General features: G+C 39.8%; 2 protein-coding genes and 1 long non-coding RNA gene across 4 annotated transcripts; 2 read left to right on the top strand and 1 right to left on the bottom strand.

Moving 5' to 3' along the window:
- Nucleotides 1-1,208: 1,208 nt before the first annotated feature.
- On the top strand, nt 1,209-15,554 carry oga (O-GlcNAcase). 2 transcript variants are annotated; one of them, XM_031304669.2, is made up of 18 exons: nt 1,209-1,743; nt 2,676-2,727; nt 2,841-2,938; nt 3,128-3,258; nt 3,390-3,561; nt 3,662-3,760; nt 3,880-4,164; nt 4,327-4,482; nt 4,638-4,828; nt 5,108-5,362; nt 6,293-6,496; nt 7,011-7,185; nt 10,247-10,332; nt 11,416-11,520; nt 11,903-11,994; nt 12,080-12,272; nt 12,388-12,547; nt 13,091-15,554. In XM_031304669.2, exons 1-18 carry the CDS (start codon nt 1,578-1,580, stop codon nt 13,225-13,227), a joined length of 2,757 nt encoding a protein of 918 aa, XP_031160529.1. In that variant the 5' UTR covers nt 1,209-1,577; the 3' UTR covers nt 13,228-15,554. The 2 variants fall into 2 exon arrangements, with proteins under 2 accessions (XP_031160529.1, XP_031160525.1); XM_031304665.2 differs by having other exon boundaries at nt 1,210-1,743; nt 4,324-4,482.
- On the bottom strand, nt 5,631-17,951 carry LOC116053682. The gene is made up of 3 exons (XR_004105903.1): nt 17,939-17,951; nt 7,475-7,484; nt 5,631-5,802 (listed from the first exon to the last, which is right to left on the bottom strand). It is a non-coding gene; the product is annotated as an uncharacterized LOC116053682 (long non-coding RNA).
- npm3 (nucleophosmin/nucleoplasmin, 3) lies at nt 16,843-18,830 on the top strand. The gene is made up of 5 exons (XM_031304758.2): nt 16,843-17,059; nt 17,235-17,320; nt 17,500-17,619; nt 17,707-17,800; nt 18,614-18,830. The coding sequence occupies exons 1-5, from the start codon at nt 16,984-16,986 to the stop codon at nt 18,736-18,738; spliced, it is 501 nt and encodes a 166-aa protein (XP_031160618.1). The 5' UTR covers nt 16,843-16,983; the 3' UTR covers nt 18,739-18,830.
- The last annotated feature ends 2,174 nt before the right edge of the window (nt 18,831-21,004 follow it).

Genomic DNA, 21,004 nt, shown 5'->3' with positions numbered 1-21,004 from the left:
GCATTGCTTTTGTCATTTAGTTGCATCTTTAAAAACATAAATGGAAGTTATTTGTCAGAGAGGTGATAGGCCTTTTTCACATAAGACATTTTGACATGTCCAAGGAAGAGTATAGGTGTAAGTAAATAATGGCTGAATTCTATTTTGCTGCTTGTTTCTGGGTCTTTGACATTCTTTCACTGCACATGTATTGACTGCAGAAAAAGCACAGGTGAAACTAACTATCAACAATTGCTCAGTTCTTGAAGCGTCTCAGTGAGCCAACATGCAAAATACCAGGGCCCTTGAACTGCACTTAGTAACCTTATTAATTACTCCTGTGCTTTTCCATTTATGACAAAATATCTGAAAGGGGTCTGGCCTACTGGGATTCTCCCAAATAAAACATACCCACCTTTTAATCTGTTTTTTACCACCTAGGATTTTCGAGTCAAAATTTCTGCTGTTAAAAAGGCACATAACAGTCAAATGGCCTCTCATAGAGCATGCACTGCATTGATTTCATTAACCAATGGACATTGACGTTGCACTTCCTTTGTGGGGTTTCTTGCTGTATGAGAAATTCCTGATGATTTATGCCAAAATATAATTGTATATTTCATGGTGATTTAATACAAAGCATGTGTGTTTTGCTGACGCAAGGTACACCGGCTCCGGTCATAACCGATGAGCAGCACCTCCCATTTGAATGTGTTTTATTATACATCCATGGTGTGGTGTTGTAGCTCAGCAGTATTCCTAATATGGACTGGAATTCCACGATATTAGAAAGCTGTTGAGATATTCAACACAATCACCGATTAGAGCGCGTCAATGAGCGTTATGAACTAACTCAGCGATGTCATTGTTGCTCTTAATAGCCACAAATAATCAGAGTACATTTCCACGATTTATATATTCCATATTTATAGATAGAACATCAAATATAAAAAAAAAAAAACATGTAACGTGATTAGGACAGTTTGTACAAATGCAAATGCTGTCATTTAGCCTTAATCAAGAAATAATTTGTCCGTTAGCTGCATTTATACGGTAATTTACTTTTATGTTCGCTACATTGGATCAAAGATCCTCTCTGATTGGATGTTAACGTTGCGGAGTCGGACATACCACTGTGGGTTGTGGAGTAGAAATGTTACCGATCTCTTTGCCATGGTGATATCTTTGCGGTGTTTGGTCACGCAGATCTAGTTTTGACTGGTTTAGTCCAGTCCTATGAGCATGCGCACTCTGTGTAAACAGGAAGAACTGACTGAAAACCAGGGCAAATCTAGCATAAAGAGAAGAAAATGATCGGACAAAAACGAACGAATATCTTGTTTTTCCTTATATATTAACCACCATAAATGTTGTCCTATAACACCAGATGGTAATTTCGATTACATCGTGTAGAAGCAGTTGCTACTTTTTCGACATTTTTGATAGACGGTATTAACGTTAACGTTAGACAGACAGGCAGTGACGCGATTTATTTCCTCCAGGCTTTGCTTGGCGAATTTGTCTGCTGAACAACAGACATAAAAATAACTCGCTGCTCTCTGAATTTGGCGACTTTACACCGAGGGAAATCTCTAACAATGGTTCAAAAAGATAAGACGCTGGAGACGCCTCAAGTGGACGGTGAGCCTAGTCCCAGCCCAGTCTCCGGAGATGCTTGTGCAGAGGCCCCCGGCCCGGGTGATGAGTGCGGCATTGGAATCGAACCGACGGCCCACAGGAAATTCATCTGTGGAGTTGTGGAAGGTAATATTGAACAGTAGCTAGCTAAAACAATCAAATTGAATCTAGTTGTGCTGTGCATACACAATGGGGAAATTCACACTGTTGTCATATCTATATCATATATATATATATATATATATATATATATATATCATAAATGGCCTGAGTTTTTTGGGAAAGTGCTTTATAAATACATTTATTATTATTAGTATTGTTATTATATAAATAGGGCATCAAAATGATGCAGCAATCCTGCTTCCTGGGGAAGAAGATTATTATCAGTTGCAAATTAAAGTCATTAGGGCAGTGTACAGTGGAAATCAATAGTCAGAAATCGATTGTAAATAGCCTAAAACACAAAAGCGTATAATTCATATGTTGCAAGTTAAAGTAATCATGTAACGTTATGCAGATAATAAATCAACATTTTCACAGGTCGTTCACGGGCAGATCGTTAAATTAATATTTAAGGTGGCCAGTTGGTATTCAATAACAACAACAATTCCAATTATAGGATTAATTTTGATTGTCATTTGTAAAGTAAATATACCAAACATTGGCAGGTTACATCTTAATTAAGGTGGAGAATAATTCGTTTTTGTTAGTGTCATATTATAAATAAAATGTGTGGTTTGGCTTCTGGCCAGACAGAATAAGGACAAATAAGATTCGTATTGGCCTATAATAAATAAACTCAAGATGGGCATTTTTCATACTTTCTGACAATTCATAGACAAAATAATTCGTTTGAGATTGGTAAGTACAGAAAACCTGTTACAGTCTTAATAAGCAAAATAAAAAGCATGTCTAATGGCACTTCCAGCCAACACCTGGAGGCAGATGTTTTAGTTGTATGGTTGTAGCAGTCAAGCAGCAGAATGTGCACAGAAAATGTAGCTGAAAATCAGCACTGCAGACTGCATGGAAACTAAATGTTTTGTTTGCTGATGCAGGCTTTTATGGTCGACCATGGACAATGGAACAGAGAAAAGAGTTGTTCACAAGGTATGATGAACTTTGTGAATTATTTAAGCATGCATGTTAATCAAATACCAATAATATTGCAGCTTGATGATTTGAGTTGTTATACTGAGTTTGTACAACGTTGCATTTCACAGGCAGCAGAAGTGGGGACTGAATACGTATCTTTATGCACCCAAAGATGACTACAAACACAGAATGTTCTGGAGAGAGTTGTACTCTGTGGAAGAAGCAGGTGACTATTCAGAACAGATCTTGGGATCAGCTGTCTTGAGGCAAGGAAAATTAGTAATGCCTAGTTATCTTCTAAAGGACAGGCTGAATTTTCCAGTTTTAAACATGGGTGAAATGGGGAAAAAGCTTTTAGAGTTGCATATAATACAATAATGCATTCAGTGAGTGATTTCCCCCATCTATCTCCTAGAGCAACTCATGACTTTAATTGGTGCTGCTAAGGAGCGTGGGATAGAGTTCATATATGCTATTTCCCCTGGACTGGACATCACCTTCTCCAATCAGAAAGAGGTGTCTGCACTCAAGAGGAAACTCGATCAGGTATTGCAACATTTTGTATGACAAACTCTTGATATCTTCAGATGTTCCATGCATTTTACACTCTGCATCATTCTGTAATTACTTTAATGGATTTCATTTCCAATCCCTTTCTATCTCCCCCCCAACCTTAGGTCACTCACTTCGGCTGCAAGTCATTTGCCTTACTTTTTGACGATATTGACCAAAACATGTGCCCTGCTGACAAAGAGGTGTTTAGCTCATTTGCACACGCTCAGGTTTCCATTACCAACGAAATCTACCAGTACCTGGGAGAGCCCGAAACCTTCCTCTTCTGTCCCACAGGTACATCAGTTCTGTGTCTGAATTTGCACATTTTACACAATTGTTTCATCTGCTGATTTATTTATTCATTATTTGTTTGTTTTCTTGCCTTGAAATACAGAGTACTGTGGAACATTCTGCTACCCAAATGTCCCTCAGTCCCCTTACCTCCACACAGTAGGAGAGAAGCTTCTGCCTGACATTGAAGTGCTATGGACAGGTAAGCCTAACACAGTTTCCGGACAACTGACCAACACCATTACTGCTGTTTAGCATACAGTCACACATGTCAAAGTAGTAGATAAAACAATGAATTGAGAAATGTTTCCTTTTCTGCAGGCCCCAAGGTGGTGTCCAAAGATATAACAGTGGAGTCAATTGAGGAGGTGTCAAAAATCCTAAGAAGAGCCCCTGTGATCTGGGACAACATTCACGCCAATGATTATGACCAGAAGAGGCTTTTCTTGGGTCCATACAAGGGCCGCTCCACAGAGCTCATCCCCAGGCTGAAGGGAGTCCTCACCAACCCTAACTGCGAGTTTGAGTCCAACTTTGTAGCGATCCACACTCTGGCCACATGGTATAAGTCAAATATGAACGGGGTGCGCAAGGATGTGGTTATGAGTAAGTATGATCCAAAAGTTAACCAACTTGTAATGTTTTAATGCGGATACACTGTGATCTCTCTGTATGAGGTTATACTCTGTCACGTGGTACCATAATGCAGGTCCTTCATTAATGCTGTTTTTCCTGTGTTTGTTTCTCCGTCTTGCCCTTTACCAGCAGATGGCGAGGACAGCACAGTCTCCATTCAGATCAAGTTAGAGAATGAAGGCAGTGATGAAGAACTGGAGACAGATATGCTCTACAGCCCGCAGCTTGCTCTAAAACTGGCTCTCACCGAATGGCTCGAGGACTTTGTTGTGCCACATCAATACAACAGTGAGAGCAGCCCCATTATTATATCATATCTCTATGCTAATGGATTTTCTAGCAGTACTACTTGGAATACACCCATAGTGTGGCCATCGACAGCCTAAAATTATAATTTTGTGACTGAAGAACATGATGCAGTGAGGCTTAATTTTGTCTTTCAGGCCGACAGGTACCTCAGAGTGGTGCCAAAAGCACAGCCATCGACGTGTCATCAATGGCTGCTTCCTCTCTCTGCTCTTCCACAACAGTCACAACTGTGTTCCAGCAGCCCATCATGTCTCCGGCCATGCCGCCTCTCGGTCTGGATCCACTCTCACACCCCATGGCAAAAAGACCTGGGGAGGTAGAGGAGGTGAGGTTTATTGTTACTATGAGACAATATAGTTGCACTGGAATGGGTATTATGTTTCTTCTTCAAATCAAGCTTTCTATTGATGTGAATAAAAGAAGACATACGTTATTAATACAGTATATTATATGATCTGATTAATATATTGTCATTTATACAGTTTTACTGAATGGGCTTCTTTCTGCTATACAGTACATTCACTTTCTTTCTTTAACATTTGTTTACTGGAGAGAACAGCATCTTATATGGTTCTACAAGTATGTTTCTACTGCTCCTGTGCAGGTGGAGGTGGAGAAGAAGGATTCAGATGAGGAGCCCATGGAGATGGTGGTTGAGAAGCTTGATGAGCCAGAAGCAGAAGCTGACCCAGAGGAGAAGCAGATTGGTCCTATCTTAGCTGACAAGATGGCTGAGGACCTGAAGCCCATGGATACAGACAAGGAGAGTCTGACAGAGTCAAAGTCCCCTGAAGGGTCTATCCAGGAGGACCCTGGGAGTGATATCGCCCCTATGCAGACAGATGATCAGCTCAAGCAGGTTCCGCTCACATTTTTGAGTTTCCTTCAGTTCAGTTCAGTTCAGTTTATTCTTTGTCCCAAAATGGCAATTTGTATGCAGCAGGAAGACATCACATGAAGAATATACAACACAAACCACACAACAATGAACACAAATAAAAACAGGAGTTTCAGCCTGAGTTAAAGAATAAATAGTTGCAGAGTTGTATTGGAGTGATAATGAAAGTAAAAAAAGAACTACACTAACTGAAAATAATAATAATAATAATAATAATAATAATAATAATAATAAAGATAAATAAAATAAATAAATGGGTCATCAATGTAAACAAGGGCTATCACCTCCTCTTAGCTGAGTTGAGTGCTTGAATGGAAGGAGGAGTAAAATAGTTTTTGTATCTCTGTTTAAGAGCCAAGGGGGTGCTAAAACGTAAGCCAGATGGTAATAACATGTATTCTCTGTACAGAGGGTGAGTGGTGTCCTTGTAAATAGACATGGCTTTTTTAAAGAATCTGTTTGTTAAAAATGTCAGTAAGGCTACTGAACTTCACACCCACTATCTTGCTGGTCATATTCACAATTTTGAAAAGCACATTTTTATCCTTGATGGTGAGGTTTCCATACCAGCAGATGATAGAAAATGTCAGGACAGACTCAATAAAAGCTCTGTAGAACAAAGTCATTAATGTTTTGTCCACCTGGAATTTAGCAAGTTTCCTGAGTGCAAAGAGTCTTTGTTGGCCTCTCTTGCGCACAGAAGCAGTGTTCAGTTCGAATTTAAGCCGGTTGTCAATCAAGGTGCCCAGATAACGTATAATACAATACAATATATAATGTAATAATACTGTAATATGGCACCATGTCCTTTGTCATTTATATCTGCAGTTGAAGGCCAAAACAAATTAGAATTACCTACAAAGTCGCATTATTTCTGGTTTGTGTCTTCAGGATGTGTTTGTGCCTGGGCCCAACGAGAAGACCCTGTTCACAGCAGAGCCCCTCACACTGGAGGACCTGACCTTGCTGGCAGAGCTCTTCTATCTGCCTTATGAGCATGGACCCAAGGCCATGCAGATGTTAAAGGAGTTTAACTGGCTAAGAGCCAACAGCAGCGTCGTCAGTGTCAACTGCAAGAGAAAGGAAACTGAAAAGGTGGGTTAATTCATTGAAATAAACACACACACACACACACACACACACAGTTGAGAGAAATAGGTCTATCTGAGAAAACTAGTTCATTGTTAACTAAACTTGCCTTTGATAGTGTTGGATGCTGAAAACAAAATGGTGGATATGTACTACCCATACTGCCCATTGGGTGGTGTGGTTATGATAGGAGATGGAGTGCACCAAAGAGTATTGTGTTGTGAGTATTTGTGTTAACTACAGCTTTCCCTGTTAAACCATCTGCCTTTTTCTCAAAGACATGTTGACATGTCACATAAAAGCACAGGTATAGATAACAAATAATAAGTTATGACGTGTCAAAATTGTCATGGCTGACACTTGAAGAAAACACAACCATTGTTAAATGGTATAAGAAAAACCTGCAATTTTCTTACTATGGCAAGTAAAAAAATGTCTGCTGTGCAAAAATGCCTATTACAAACCAAAATGGTAATTATTATTTATTTGTCCTTATTTCCAATCACTGTGTTGCATGCAGGTAGAAGAATGGCAATTAAGGGCAGAGAAGTTTGAGGAGATGTGCTGCTCAGTCATCCAGATGTTCACACGGCTGTCCAATTCAGCCAACCGCACCATCCTTTACGACCTCTACTCTTACATCTGGGACATCAAGAGCATCATTTCTATGGTCAAGTCTTTTGTCCAATGGCTAGGTATGTATGAAGGGAACCATAAGGCACTCACTTTAAAACGAGAGCATTACAGTAGCATAGCAGTAGTCTGATCAAGTCTGGTAATCCTGACTTTCGCTATTTTCAGATACACATTGACACACAACTCAATCAATTACCTTTTGAAAAAAATCAAAGAGCAAACAGATTATATAAAGAAAGAGCACTTTAATGGTTAGTTGCATGGATTATGCCGTAGTCCAGTGCTTTATAGTTTAATTAGGCACATTTCTGCTTAACAGATGGTAATATTACTGATCAAAGACTTGACTCCTACAGTTCTTATCCTCCACATATATGTATAATGCTTAAAATAGATCAGCTAAGTACATATCAGGCTACTCACATCAGCTCTCAGTAGTTATGATTCTATTAATTTCTCTTGTTTCACACATTATTTTCTTTCTCTTTTTTTTCTGACTGAATGCTGCTTGCACTGCTAGCATCCTCCTTATTTATTCCACAACAAGCTGCCCCATCTTAGTGATATCTAAACTGGGTCTCTGTGGCAAATGTCCCAGCAGGGTTACTGCTGCTTGCTGTGTATCCAGTAACATCACTGCTGCATTCCCACACAGACACACTTGCTTCCATCTCTCTGTCTGTGGGAATGGGAGCCCCCCCCCGTCCCCCCTCCCCCGTCCATGCCCTATTGCGCACGCGAGCTTGGAGAGCAAGCTGACTGTCTATGGAAGGCCATTCTGGTGCATAAACTGAGTCCGAAATATCTGAATTGGTCTCTGTTTGTTTCTGCTGGTTTTTAACATAAACCACAAGAATATATTACAGGACGTTTTGTGTCACTGAGTAGTCTCTAAAATGAGGCTTTCAGTGGATTTTAACCCTCTGAATTGTTTGCTCAATCTGTATTAGTGCGGCAACCATTTTTGTTTGTAAGACAGGATATTCGTTCTCTCCACCTTTTCTCCCTTTCCCTTCACCTCACGCCTTCTTTCATTCTCTCAGATGGTGCACTTTGATGCAGTTTGAGTGACATTCAGCCCATAACATCTCCATTTTTTTGGAGTGTTCTTTTGAATAGTCTGAAGCACCAGCATGGCCTGTAGGTTACCTCCTGTAACCCAGTTTCATTCACAGGTTTCTGTCCTATATGGTCAAGCTGAGGACACAGTACACAGCAGGCAGCATACCCACACTGGCAAAACCACCTCAAAAATCCAGACTACTGGCTCAGTAAATTGTTGTATCCAACCACTCTAGCAACATAGAGGAAACCAAGTGCCCCATAAATATAGTTATCTTTGAATATTCCTCTTAATAACTGCAGTGTCATTAAGTGCCTAACTGTTGACTTCTGCTGTTGCTATTATCAGGGATTTACATCAGTCCCCATGTTTCCCCTTAATAGAAGCTGTGCAGCCAGCACCTATGTACTGAGAAAACTTACTAATAACTATTTTCTACTGTTTTCTCCCTTCACTATGTACAGACGGAAGAATCCACAGTACACGTTTCCACTGCTATTGGATCGACAGTGGCCGATGTGTGCACAGTGCAAGCGTTGATTCTTTTTGTTTTGTTTGCGTTTGAAAGGGATTTATGTTTTTTTTTGTTTTTGTTTTTTTAAACTAGATTTATAAATGTAAAACACTGATTAGGAGGAAAGGAAGCAGCCCTCCGGATGAAGTCACATTTTGCGCAGCGATATAGCTTTGAATCTTAAGTGTTAACTTGTAAATTTCTCCCTTTGCCAGCATCTCTCTAACTTGTTTTTTTGTTTTCCTATAGAAATGGCTCAGACCAGCCCGGTGCACCTACTCAAGGGAATTTATGCTTGAAATTTACCATGACACATGATCTTCATTCTACTCAGGGATATTTCTGATTGTGTAGTTACAAAAAGTGTGCTCACACACACACACACACACACACACATTGGCTGGATCATGCAAGAACAAAAGCTGCATGTTTTCTGCATAACTGTGATTGTGTTAAGGCAATGCAGTCTGAATAGATAATTGAGGTGGATGTCATCCAACAAGAGATCATTCTTTTGTCCGTTTCGTGTTTTTTTTTTTAATTTTATTTAGGTAAGCAAGTTCAGAGTTCCTTCCTGTGGGTGCATCTGCGTGCTGTGTCGTGTCAGTTCATCAGAGGAATTGTTTTAGGTATCAGGGTGAGGTTATGTAAAACACTATTAGGTGTCCTTCCCGCGCGCTGCATTTGTCTGGTCACATGAAAGGGCTTCTCGTCAACCAAGGTTAGACTTTGTTAGCAGGAACACCACTGTATACAGACTCTGAGAGCCTTGTGTGCAGCAGATATACACTCCTCTTTATCTGCTTTGTCCCCACTGTGTATTTCATCTTTGGTCTGTCTGATTATGGCTTTTAATAGAAAGCTGAGAGGCCCTTTAACTCAGGGACTGTTCATACTACCTCTCGTTTTGTCTTCCTGGTTTGATGACTCATGCTCCCCAGTCATGTGACGAGGCAGATAAGATGAGAATGTGACTTCACACGGGGTGCTAAGATGAGTGGGGTGACGGCAGCTGAAGCTTACTTTTGTAGTCCACAAACAGAATGGGTTTCAGTTCTGATGGTCAGTGTAATATTTCTGAAGTCAGTCAGTTTTTCAAACGAGAATTACCCTTACTAAAACACGAAAGGGGGCTGAACTGCACTTAATTCTGTTCTCTCTTCAGTTTTTGGAGAGCGTGTGTTCCTCACTGCGTGAAATAACTTATTTCTTAAGACCTGCATACCATTTTATGTGGAGCAGTTTGACATTGTTGTATTGACACGGAGAATTTAAGGTGCATTTATATCTTGGACCTGATTTCTTCTTGCAAACACGTAAGCTTTAGTTGCTTGAGCCCCATTTTATCATAAAATATTTCCTTTGAATATAGTCCAAATTAGGTCCTTTTTATGTTTTAATGAGTAAAATAAAATTTATTTATTTAAATTGATTATGCTATTAGATACATGACCCCCTTCCTCCCCAGTTCCCCACTCCCTTCATCTGTGTCAGAGAGCCCCATCCTGTGGTAACAATGTCCGCTTGGCTCTGCTCCTAACAGGGTGTCGTAGTCAGTCCTCAGCACAATTCCTTAGAGGAGACCAAGAACCCTGGGCCTTTAGGGGCGGTCTAGCAGGAGAGTTCCAGGTATCTAATGCACTGAATTTACCGCAATCTAATGGGAAAAAAAAGAGTGTTGTGAGCAAAGACAACAATGGTAATATTTGCGTAGATATGAAGGACTTTGGTCTGTCCAAGGTGAGCTGATTGTAATGGGTTGGGCTGCATAACATCCGGGTTCCATCCCCTTCACTTGTTCTCCAAAGAAGTTCATGACCTTGTATTATTTGGGGATATTGTCTGTGGGAGGGAAGTGGGCGACCTGAAACCCATCCTGACAAAAGAGGCTACAGCCAGTGTTTGGCACGGCATTTTCTGATTGATTAATTTGAATTTCTTTCAGCAACTGCCCAAGGAGATGCTGCTTTTCCCTAGCGCATGCGGCGCAAGCGAGCATTACTAGGTTTTTATTTTCATGACATCTCATTTCTTTGCAGGAAAGCACAACAGCGCACAAATTACCAAGCCAACCCTTTGCAAAGCGCACGCGCAAGCATCGCAGCGCCAGCAAGAAAGCAAGCATGTATGCAAAGGGAAAACTCCATGATCAAACACACCTGTCTAGTCTAAAGTAGCATCTCCATCCTTGGAGAGTAGCAAGACTCATGATGGCAACCAATATGCCATTGAATTACTCAGTTAGCTCACATTTAATTTGCCTCATTGGTTTTTTTCCTGGAGTTCTCTCTGCGCCAGCATCATTATTTTTCTCAACAGGAGGGTCCTGCGCAGCGAAATATTGCGATGTCTTACAAAAGGGAAAGGAGCATCTCCTTCAGCCAGTATAACCTTAGTCAGACCAAAATACCACCCTTGTTTTATTATTTGAAAAGCAAATGTGTATGTGCTTGTTGTGCTATGTTCCTCTAGCAAAAATGAGAAAGATGTGATGTTTGCTGTTGTTGTCCACTGTCAGATCAATAAGGAACGTCAGTTTATATCTTTATATGATTTTTTTTTTAAATATTCGTCATTCCAAAGCACTTTGCTCTCGTCTGTAGTTCCTTTTGGTTTGATAGTGGCTCAGCTGTAGCAAATGCAGGGTGAGGCAGCCACAGCAGCACACCTCCTGGTCTCAGTGAAACTGAATCTTTCTTTTGATACCCACAGAGATTGTTGCCAATAGAGGGGGCAAACGATCTTTTCTACCAACCTCCACCTGCAATGCCAACCTCCAAAATCTATTCCATAAGGCCATACTACCCCAAAGATGTGGTAAGATGTTTGTTGGGTTATGCCTTACCTTACCTTACCTTACCTACCTAACCCAAGTAGTGCGCTTTAATTACTAACCGTTACGAAACGTCATACATGTATGGTTGCAGAAATAATGTTGGCCAGTTGCTAGTATTCCCAGCAGAACTGGAATAGTTTAAGCTGTGAATGCTTTACACTTAATGTGTGCTTAACTGCTCAGTATTTGAAAATACACACTCTGAAGCTCATACATTTGTAGTGCTGCTGTAGATTCAGATTGTGTATTTCCAAACATTTGTTATGCACATTGACATTCTTTGTGGCATTTTTTGGGGCTTAGTTTTGGATTTTCTATCTGGTGTCATAAAAGTTACAGCTGTATCTGTCTTCTTTTTTGTAGACTGCGATTTATAAAATCTGTAAAGAAATGTACTGTGAAGGAATGGAGGATATACCAGTCTCTGATAAGGATCCTGACCTCATAGGAGACAGGTAAAACATGGAGAAGATTAAAGCCTGGACTGCAGTTATCCCCTGCATTGCAAATCAACATGGCTGACAAAATGTTTGTTCACAGGTTAGTCGGAGGTCTCCTGGCACTGAGTTCAGACTACGGGTTTGTGCTAGAGGACGATGAAGGGATCTGCGGTTATGCTCTTGGCACTGTGGATGTCCAGCCCTTTGTCAAGAAATGCAAGTTGAACTGGATTCCCTTCATGCAAGAGAAATACCTCAAACCTGACTGTGAGAAGGACCTCACAGAGGCTGAGGTAGGTTCTCAATTCATCTCTCTTACTATCATGATCTCTGTATCGGTTTGCATTTGATTGTGTGCACTAGTGATAAATTGAAATGCTTTACCGTCTCTGCCTTTCGTCCATGTAGAAGATGATGCTGAGTTTCCATGAAGAGGAGGAGGGTCTTCCAGCCTCTTTCCTCTCCAACTTCCCCTCTCTCATCAAGGTTGACATTCACGCCAAGGTCACTGACCCCAGTGTGGCCAAAAGCATGATGGGATGTCTTCTATCTTCTCTTAAGGCCAACGGTAGGTGGCAGCTGCCTCCATCATGACAGCAATGTTCATTGTACTAACTACAGAAAGGGCATATTGTATTAGTGTCATTAGTCCTGTTGGTAAGAGGGTGTTAGAGATTTAAATTTTACATTAGACAAAGGTTCATTAATCAGTAACGTGAACACTTTTTTCTGTGTTTATAACGTTTTAAAACAAGCAGGCACATTGATCTTATCTTATTGTAATGTGAAAATTAGTCCAAAACAACAAGAACTTTTCTGAGTTGAGTTTTCATACGACGTATTTTATCCATGTAATGATCAAATTCATCCCTTTGAGATGCAAAGAAAGAGAAAACAGGGCTTTCAGCTTTAAGAAACATAAACTATCAAAGTAATGGCTAAAATAATATTCTCTTCCTGAGACAGAGGTCTTGAACCATTTTATTTCTGGTCAGAGTAGAAGATTACCGTCAGCTTAACACCGTATTTGGCCACACTGATTGTGGGGAAGATAATTGTTGGAATTTTTGTCATTGACTTACATGTAGTTGTTATCTGTTCTTTCTTCCAGGTTCCCTAGGTGCGTTCTGTCAGGTTCGTCAGACTGACAAGAGAATGTTGGACTTCTACGGTAAGCTGGGATGCTTTGAAGTGGCCAAAATGGAAGGCTTTCCCAAAGATGTCATCATTATGGGACGAAGCCTATGAAGAAACGTCCTGCTCGATAACAGACAGAGAGCAAGTCAACGTGGCTTAACCATGTTTGCTACGTTCATGAGAAAAACTTCCATGATGATTTTATACTACATTACTATCTGGGCTAGCCCGGGAAACCTCTTTTTACCTTAGATGTTATGGCTCTGTTGGATTCAGCAGACCCAAAGCTAAAAGGCAGAGGAGTGATCTGTAATCAGTTGATTTGAGCCAACGTGGAAGAGTGGCACTCCAGCAATGATTGTGGGGTCCCACTACTCGTATACCTCCAGGAGGCAGGAAGTGATAACTCCATAAGCCTTTTTTCTGATTTAATCCAGTAATCACTACATTAATATTGCCCGCGTGCCCTAACGCAAAGTGTCTGTATCTGAAATGGAGGCAGAGCTGTGAAATGAGGGCTGCCTGTATCTCAGGTAGTGTCTTACTACCCCTACATCCTGCTTTCCCAGCTTTGACAGAGAGAAATAACGCAGCTGTCGATATAAGTAGGACACCTTTATACAGGATGTGAGGTGCTATGTGAAAGTTTGCCTTTCATCATTACATCATGGTATTTCCAGTTGCTCCACAATAGACTTGGAGAAAGAGGCCTTTTAAATGCCGTGTTTCGATCAATGCTGTGTCTGCACTGCAAATTGTAGCTTTTGGGGTTTGTGAAACCCTCAATAAAAGATCATCACAGACCAGCAAGGGGAAAGTATTTGTTGAGATTGTTAAAGACTCATCCAGCAGGGCCTCTGAATTTCCGTTCAAGTAGTAGTAGTAGACATTTGGAAAGCAGTAACAAGCTTCCACAAGTTGACAAACATGGTTCTCAGCCTATTTCTGTTCAGCACTTTGCTTGTGGCCATTTTTCTTTTTTTTCTTTTTTCTTTTTTTATAATTCAGCAGTTTTTTTGCTTTGGGTTTATTTCCCTTTGAGCTATTGCCTTTTGGTTCATTGCCTTTTAGATTTTAGGTTTACATTGCAGACCCCAGTGTCTTCTGTTTTAAAGGCTTTCTAACATGTATCAGTCAGATATAGCTAGAGAAGGGGGATTTTAGGACATTGGCCTTGTTGCTCAAATTCCAGAGATGTATTCTGACATTGACAGTCACATGTCACAAGAATCCTTCAGTAAACCTAAGATGACTGTCAGAGAAAGTTCAGACCATCTAATTAAGTTATGTCAAATTAATTTAAGCAGTTACTCTTTAACAGAATGAACTCAAATTCACATTTTCTGATAGCAGTGCGACCAAAATCTTGATATTCTTATCTGCTATTAAGAAGAAACATGTAACATTTGACTGGCACCAGTTTACATTAGAATACATTAGTTCAAAATAAGTAAGAATCCTGAAGATTTGGAAGGATTAATAATTCCCGCTGTCACTTTTTTCTTAACCACTAAGCAGGGCTATGTTCTTGTGTTCATGTGCTGTGCTGATCTTTTGCTTGTCATTGGTAATAGAAAGAAAAATCAGTTTACCTCTGTCAGCTTGCATCCCTCCAACACTGCATACTCTCAAATGAATGTCTTCTCAGATGAGCCTTGGTGAGCACCCTTGTACCCCATCACCAAAGTGGCACTGAGCTGTACTTGTAGGGACTTGGAGCAGAAATCCCTATGTAGGCCTTTTCCTATGTGTCCATTGAATGTTTTATATGCTGACGCATTTCCCATTTGTTTTTGTAAATCTTGTGTAGTTAACTAAAAAAAAGGACTTATAAATAGGAGTGTTCCGTTTGTAACATAAGGGTCATCAGTTGCTCTTCAGTAGCTGCCTGCCAATGTGATGTTTTGATACTGTGTACATTCATAATGTGCATGAGGTGTATTGGATTTGCCGTGGCGGTCATTAGAATAACCTCATCTTATGCTACATAGAGGAAGAAGCATGCCACTCAACTCTATGAGTATGATACTGTAGTTCGTAGACAGTCTGTAAACACTGTCAATCATAAAGTGTTATTTTGTATATGTTCATTGGAATTGTGGCTAGTTTTCTGTTGTCCTTTAAGGAATACAAAGTGCTGACCTTGAAGGCGTGAATCTGACCAACAGATCTGCTGTCCCTCTTCTGAAACAACAGCAGAATTTTCACTCTTGTTTTAAACGGTTCATGTTGCAGTTGGTCGATGCTCAAGCTTTCTTCCTCTTCCCACCGGTTTAATAGAAATGGGCTGTGACTGAGGGGAAAAAGCTCAAATTGTACATTTTGATTATCTGAGTTTAGGGTTGGGTTGGGGGGGGGTCATAAAAGTGACAGTTTACCAATGTAAAATTTGTATGTAAGATACATTAGATTCAAAACTAATAAACCATAATAAGTTCCTTTGTTGCTTTTTGTCCTTTGTGTTGCTCAGATCCTTCTGTAAGCCTGTCTGGACTGAAAGAAGCCTCGCTGTTTCTGTTTAGACAAATAAAAGGAAGGTTATGTAGACTGTACGCACGCAGGTTCAGCACTAAACTTACACGAGCTTGGATTTGTGGTGTTGTAAACTGTCCTTTACCTGTTGCATTGTAAAACAAACCCTTATGCAAAATCGTATTTATACATAAACTCTTGTATCATGTGTGTATTGTGTGGAATAATCTATGTACACCTGCTTCTTGGAGAGGGCTCTTGAGCAAAATACATATATATAAATGGAGAGAGATAATTGTTAATTTCAACTTCAAGCTCTTTTGACTTCAAATAAAATACATATTTTGGTTCCTTCCATAGCCACACATCAGAAAACCTTTTAAAATAGCAGTACCATGTATTGTTTCTTTCTTTTCTTTTATTTTTTATTTTTTTTTACTTAATGTTTTTGTTTATCTAGTTTTAATTAACATGTCAGGTATATTAGGAGCATGGAATCAGGGCTTAAAGGTGCTGTAGGTAGGATTGTGAAGATCCAGGATTTAGCCAAAAAAATGTGAACATCGACAACTTCTCAGTCCCTCCCCCCTTTTGGGCCCCCTAAAGCCCAAAACGGTCTCCTAAGCCCCTCCCCCCACAAGGGAGAATGAATGCATGTGCATGAGCAGTGATTGACACGCAGTTAGACACCCCCCCCCCCCCCGGCCCTGATTGGTGCATCTGAACAGGGAGCGGTGGATTTTTGCAAATTGCACTACAGGCTGTAGGTGGTGCCAGAGAAGCTGGATTTTTTTTACATTACCTGCTTCATGTAGTTCTACTGGAACATAGGATCAGTTTCAGCAAATATGACAGAAAGTTAGTTTTATAAGTCTTACCTACTGCACCTTTAAAGTTCTCCAGTTTTACATTTATAAAATACTTAATTAAATACATACAGTACACATTTCTTCTAGGGCAACATTTCAGGCTCACAAATGGTTTCTTGCTTTAACCCCTGTGGAATGTATTGGTCTAATACATCCATTATATTTTTTACACTGTAATTATTGTACATGTAAACAGAGGTTAAAACAGATACATAGACAGTGTTCACTCTATTTCAACATTCATCTTAAGTTCCTTATTTAGAAAGTTGGCTACATCAATTCAATATTCTTGTATAATACCATAAACTGTATATAGAAGTATAATACACAGTCTTATAATATATCCATGATAATACATCTATTATTGGTCTGGAGGAGAGAGAAAACAAAAACGTCAGCGAGCAACTGGCGCATAGTGATGACGCGTGCAGGCATGCTTGAGGTTTGCGACGCGCTTGTTATTTTTCGTGGAGGCTTCATTCGACTTTAGTGTTAACAGCAAACCCAAATCTAGTGTTTTGACAAAATGTCTTGCCACGACGATGAATGCTCGGATGATCACGGACTAGCTGGTCAATCGAAGTTGGAGAGCTTCCTGTTTAGTAAGAACCATTTAAATAGTTTTATCAGCTCTGTTGGCTCACACGTGGGTCTCATCTTTGATGTTCCGACAGTGAAGAACCTGCTATGATATTTCTATATTTCAGCTAGTGCACTAACTTACATGAAATCCAAAAACTGTCCCTAAAATCATCGTGGTTTTGACGTGTCTTCCAGGCTGTGAGCTATCCTCTAAAGTGCCTTTCTACACTTTCCAAGGCGACGAAGAGGAGGACCTGGAGCACTTCCTTGAACTCAGAACAGTATGTACAATTGCAACTTGAGTTTGTATAATCAGATTCACTGGATGCAAAGCTTACAGGAAAGTGTGTAATCCAAGGCTGTTGAACCATAGTTTTGTCTTCAACTCGGCTAAAAACATACTTTGATCTGGCTGCCAACAGTTTGTATAAATGTCAACTGAATTATTATTTTTTGGTAGGTTTGTCTGGGAGAGGGTGCCAAGGAGGAGAGTAATGTGGTGGAGGTAACGGCCATGAACCACCAAGGAAAGACTATTTCAGTGCCCATCGCCAACCTTCACATCAGCTGTCTGCCTATGGTACAGTACAGTGATCTCTGTCTTCAAGCAGGTTGATGTACCGCACATGGTAGATATGTATCTCAACTTTGACCTTTTTCTCCTCAGGTGAGTCTGGGAGAGTTTGAGCTGAAAGCGCCAGTGACCATCCGGCTCAAGGCTGGGACAGGACCAGTTACTGTCAGCGGGTTACACCTCATAGGTAACACTTCACCCTCCCAGTGCTTTAACTGTTTTTAAAGTTTAGCATGATAAGGAAAAATACCACATTTGTTCTGATGGGTCTGAAGTCTTGAAATCTGCTATGGGCACACTTTGGAGAAACATCTAACAGTACAACGTTGAAATGTTTAGATCACATTAAAAATCACACTTTTATCAATGGTCAATGGTCAAAATTAGGAGAAACGATAACATTGTGTTTATTAAATGTCGTCCATATGAAATATTTTTTTGTATGTATTATGTGTGTCATATTCAACTTATTACGAGTTCATAGATACCAAATACTTGATTGTGCTCTTTTAGTTTGTGAGATCCAGCCATTTTCTTATAATACTATATTTATTTTTTGGGCAAATGGTGGGAGTAGTTTTTCCTAAAATATAATGAACTAGAAGGGCGCTCTCCCCCAGTGCTTTCCCTATCTCACAATGTCAATGCATTGTGAATTTTCATGAAAAGTTAAATGCATCTTTAAAAAGAAGGCAATAAAATGGCAAATTTCTTTGTAATTAAAAAAAAAAAAAAAAAAAAGACCTTTGACACTTTTTATATGTATTTCAATTAAGTTTTAAATATAGATTGTAAGTTATTAAATGTATGTATATATCAATACTGCAGGGATTAACTTTTGCTCTTTGAGTGGTTATGAGTGTGTGCAGCTGCATATTACTAACTGTGCAGGAAGTTAAAAGGGCAGATTAAATAAAGTCACCTTTCTGACCTTTATAATTAAATATATCAGTATTCAGTTTAAAACAGTGATTTAACTTTGTCCACTGTTCCTGTGCAGCCTCCCAGGTTGAAGAGTCAGACTTTTCTGATGAGGATGACGAAGACGACGATGATGATGATGACGAGGAGGAGGAGGAAGAGATCACCCCCATTAAACCAGCAAAGAAGAAGCAAAAGCAGTAGGCGGAGAAGTCACTGATAGGTTTTTGGAATGGCCCCACTTAGAAATAATTCTTTTTTTTTTTTTTTTTTTTTTTACCGGACAGACTTTTTTTTTTACAAAGTTACTACTTCTTCCACACAGCCAAGTGAATGCTTAACTTAGCTGAACACGCTGTTGGAGGAAGTGACATCATGACGGGCTTTGACGTTCTCACCTCTCCACCCGTCAGTTTCTCACTGCGAGTTCTTAGTCTCAGCAGTGTATTTAACTGCGGTTACAACATTCAATTATAGACGAACTGTTTTTGCTACTAAATGCGACCCAGTGTTTTATACTGTACTGTATATGAGACAGTCACCACTGACAGATGTATTGCACCAGTAGTGGAAATGTCTTTTACCACCAGTGGATTCTGGTATCGTTTATAGATACTGTTCTTGTAAAAGTGTGTGTGTGTGTGTGTGTGTGTGTGTGTGTGTGTGTGTGTGTGTGTGTGTGTGTGTGTGTGTGTGTGTGTGTGTGTGTGTGTGTTGTGATTTCAATCACATGACTTGCATACATACAGTTTATTAAATGTTGTCGGTGCACACAAGTATCTTCATTTCCAGTTGTTTGTAGTTCCAAAAATGCTGTTTTTCTATGTGATATGTCAACCATAAATGTGAAGATTTTGTACTTCTGGTGAATGCATCAAAACACTTTTTGTTTGTTTTCATTTAGCTTCCTTTTGAAATAACATGGTAATTTTTAGCCTATTACATACAAATTATACAGTTTATGTATCTACATAGTTAAGTTTAGTGCCTTTTTTGAAATACGCAGTAAGTACGTTGCATTTTAGTCAATGTTAAGTTTATAACCACGGCACTTTTTTTAAAGCCTCTGAAAATTGTTTAATTTCAATGTACACCACTTTCACATTAACTATCCATGATTAAAATGGCAAAAAAATACATTTCAGAGAAAAGACTCTTCAAGACTTCAGACTTTCAATGTGTCTGGTTTCATCCAATTTGATTGACAGTGGCCTGCCATTATAAGCAAATGACCCAGACAAAACAAAAAATATAGAAATCTCCTAAGGGAAATAACCAAAATGGTCTAATTAAAGTAAAGCTGAATTCAGTGGGTCTACAGTCTCCAAAGATGAAAAAGCAATGTAACTACAGAACAGAACCATGAGAGGAGAGCTAGACAAATAAATAAATGCAAATATTTGACCAGAAGGCACCACTTCCTAAGTTGACTGTTACTGTGTAGAATTATTGGCCAAGCTGACAGTAAAGCACCAACAAAGGACAGCTCATTGGAGTGGCTGAATGTTGACAGTAAATAGTGTGATATTAAAGCTTCATGAAAGCAGATGTGGTTGTATTAGGTTTCAGTCTGCATCCTCAAATAATACATACACATCACGATCCCATCTGCACTGTACAAACATCCTCACGTGTAAACATAGTCTTTGCAAGGCGGCTGTAAACAGCAAATTACTGTATTGTATTGTACAACAGGTTTGTTGCAGATTCATTAGAGACCCTGGCTGAAGTAGATGTACTGCACTTTATCTTCATTCATACTGACACTAACTGAAATGCATTGGAGCTCCTTAACTCTGATTGCAGTTTGGACACAGACATAGAGACAGGAAATTACAAAGACAGATCTTTCTCATCACATGCATTTACTCCACATTTAAAAGTGGTTCTTAGCTGTACTTTACTGTATAATAAAGGATTTATCTGGAAGATAACTGTCAACTGCAACAGCCAATAAACCACAGTCCAGTTAAAAGTTTTGCCCATCTGTCACAGTTATCATTTCTGTTATCATTTCTGTGGGAAGAGCAAGCAGGCTGCAGGCTCCATGAAGATAAGACTGGAGGAGGAGATACAGGGAAAGCGATGGGAGAAATCAGAAAAATGAGCTGTGTTGTGGAGTAAAAAGTGCAGTATTTCCCTGAGATGGAATAGCAGTATAAAGTTGCATAAAATGGAAATACTCAAGTACAAGTACCTCGAATTTGTACTTAAGTACAGTACTTGAGTAAAGTGAAATCACACCTCTCCTGTCTCTGCATGATGATGGGCAGCATGTCTGTGGCACAGTGGGAGAGTAGGAGAGGGAAAAGTTGAGGGAGAAACTGCCAAACAAGCCACACCGCTGAGCAGCAGATGTCCATTAGACAAGTGTTGTCCCAACAAATAAGTCATGCCATTTGCGGCCATGGTAACATGAGAAATGACCACCTGTGTGATGTCCTTGATGGCAGCATTCTGCTAACAAGGA

This window comes from Sander lucioperca, chromosome 15 (assembly GCF_008315115.2).
Source record: "Sander lucioperca isolate FBNREF2018 chromosome 15, SLUC_FBN_1.2, whole genome shotgun sequence".
Classification (NCBI taxonomy): Eukaryota; Metazoa; Chordata; class Actinopteri; order Perciformes; family Percidae; genus Sander; species Sander lucioperca.
Note: the sequence above shows the minus strand (reverse complement) of the source record. Positions and strands in the feature narration are given on the sequence as shown.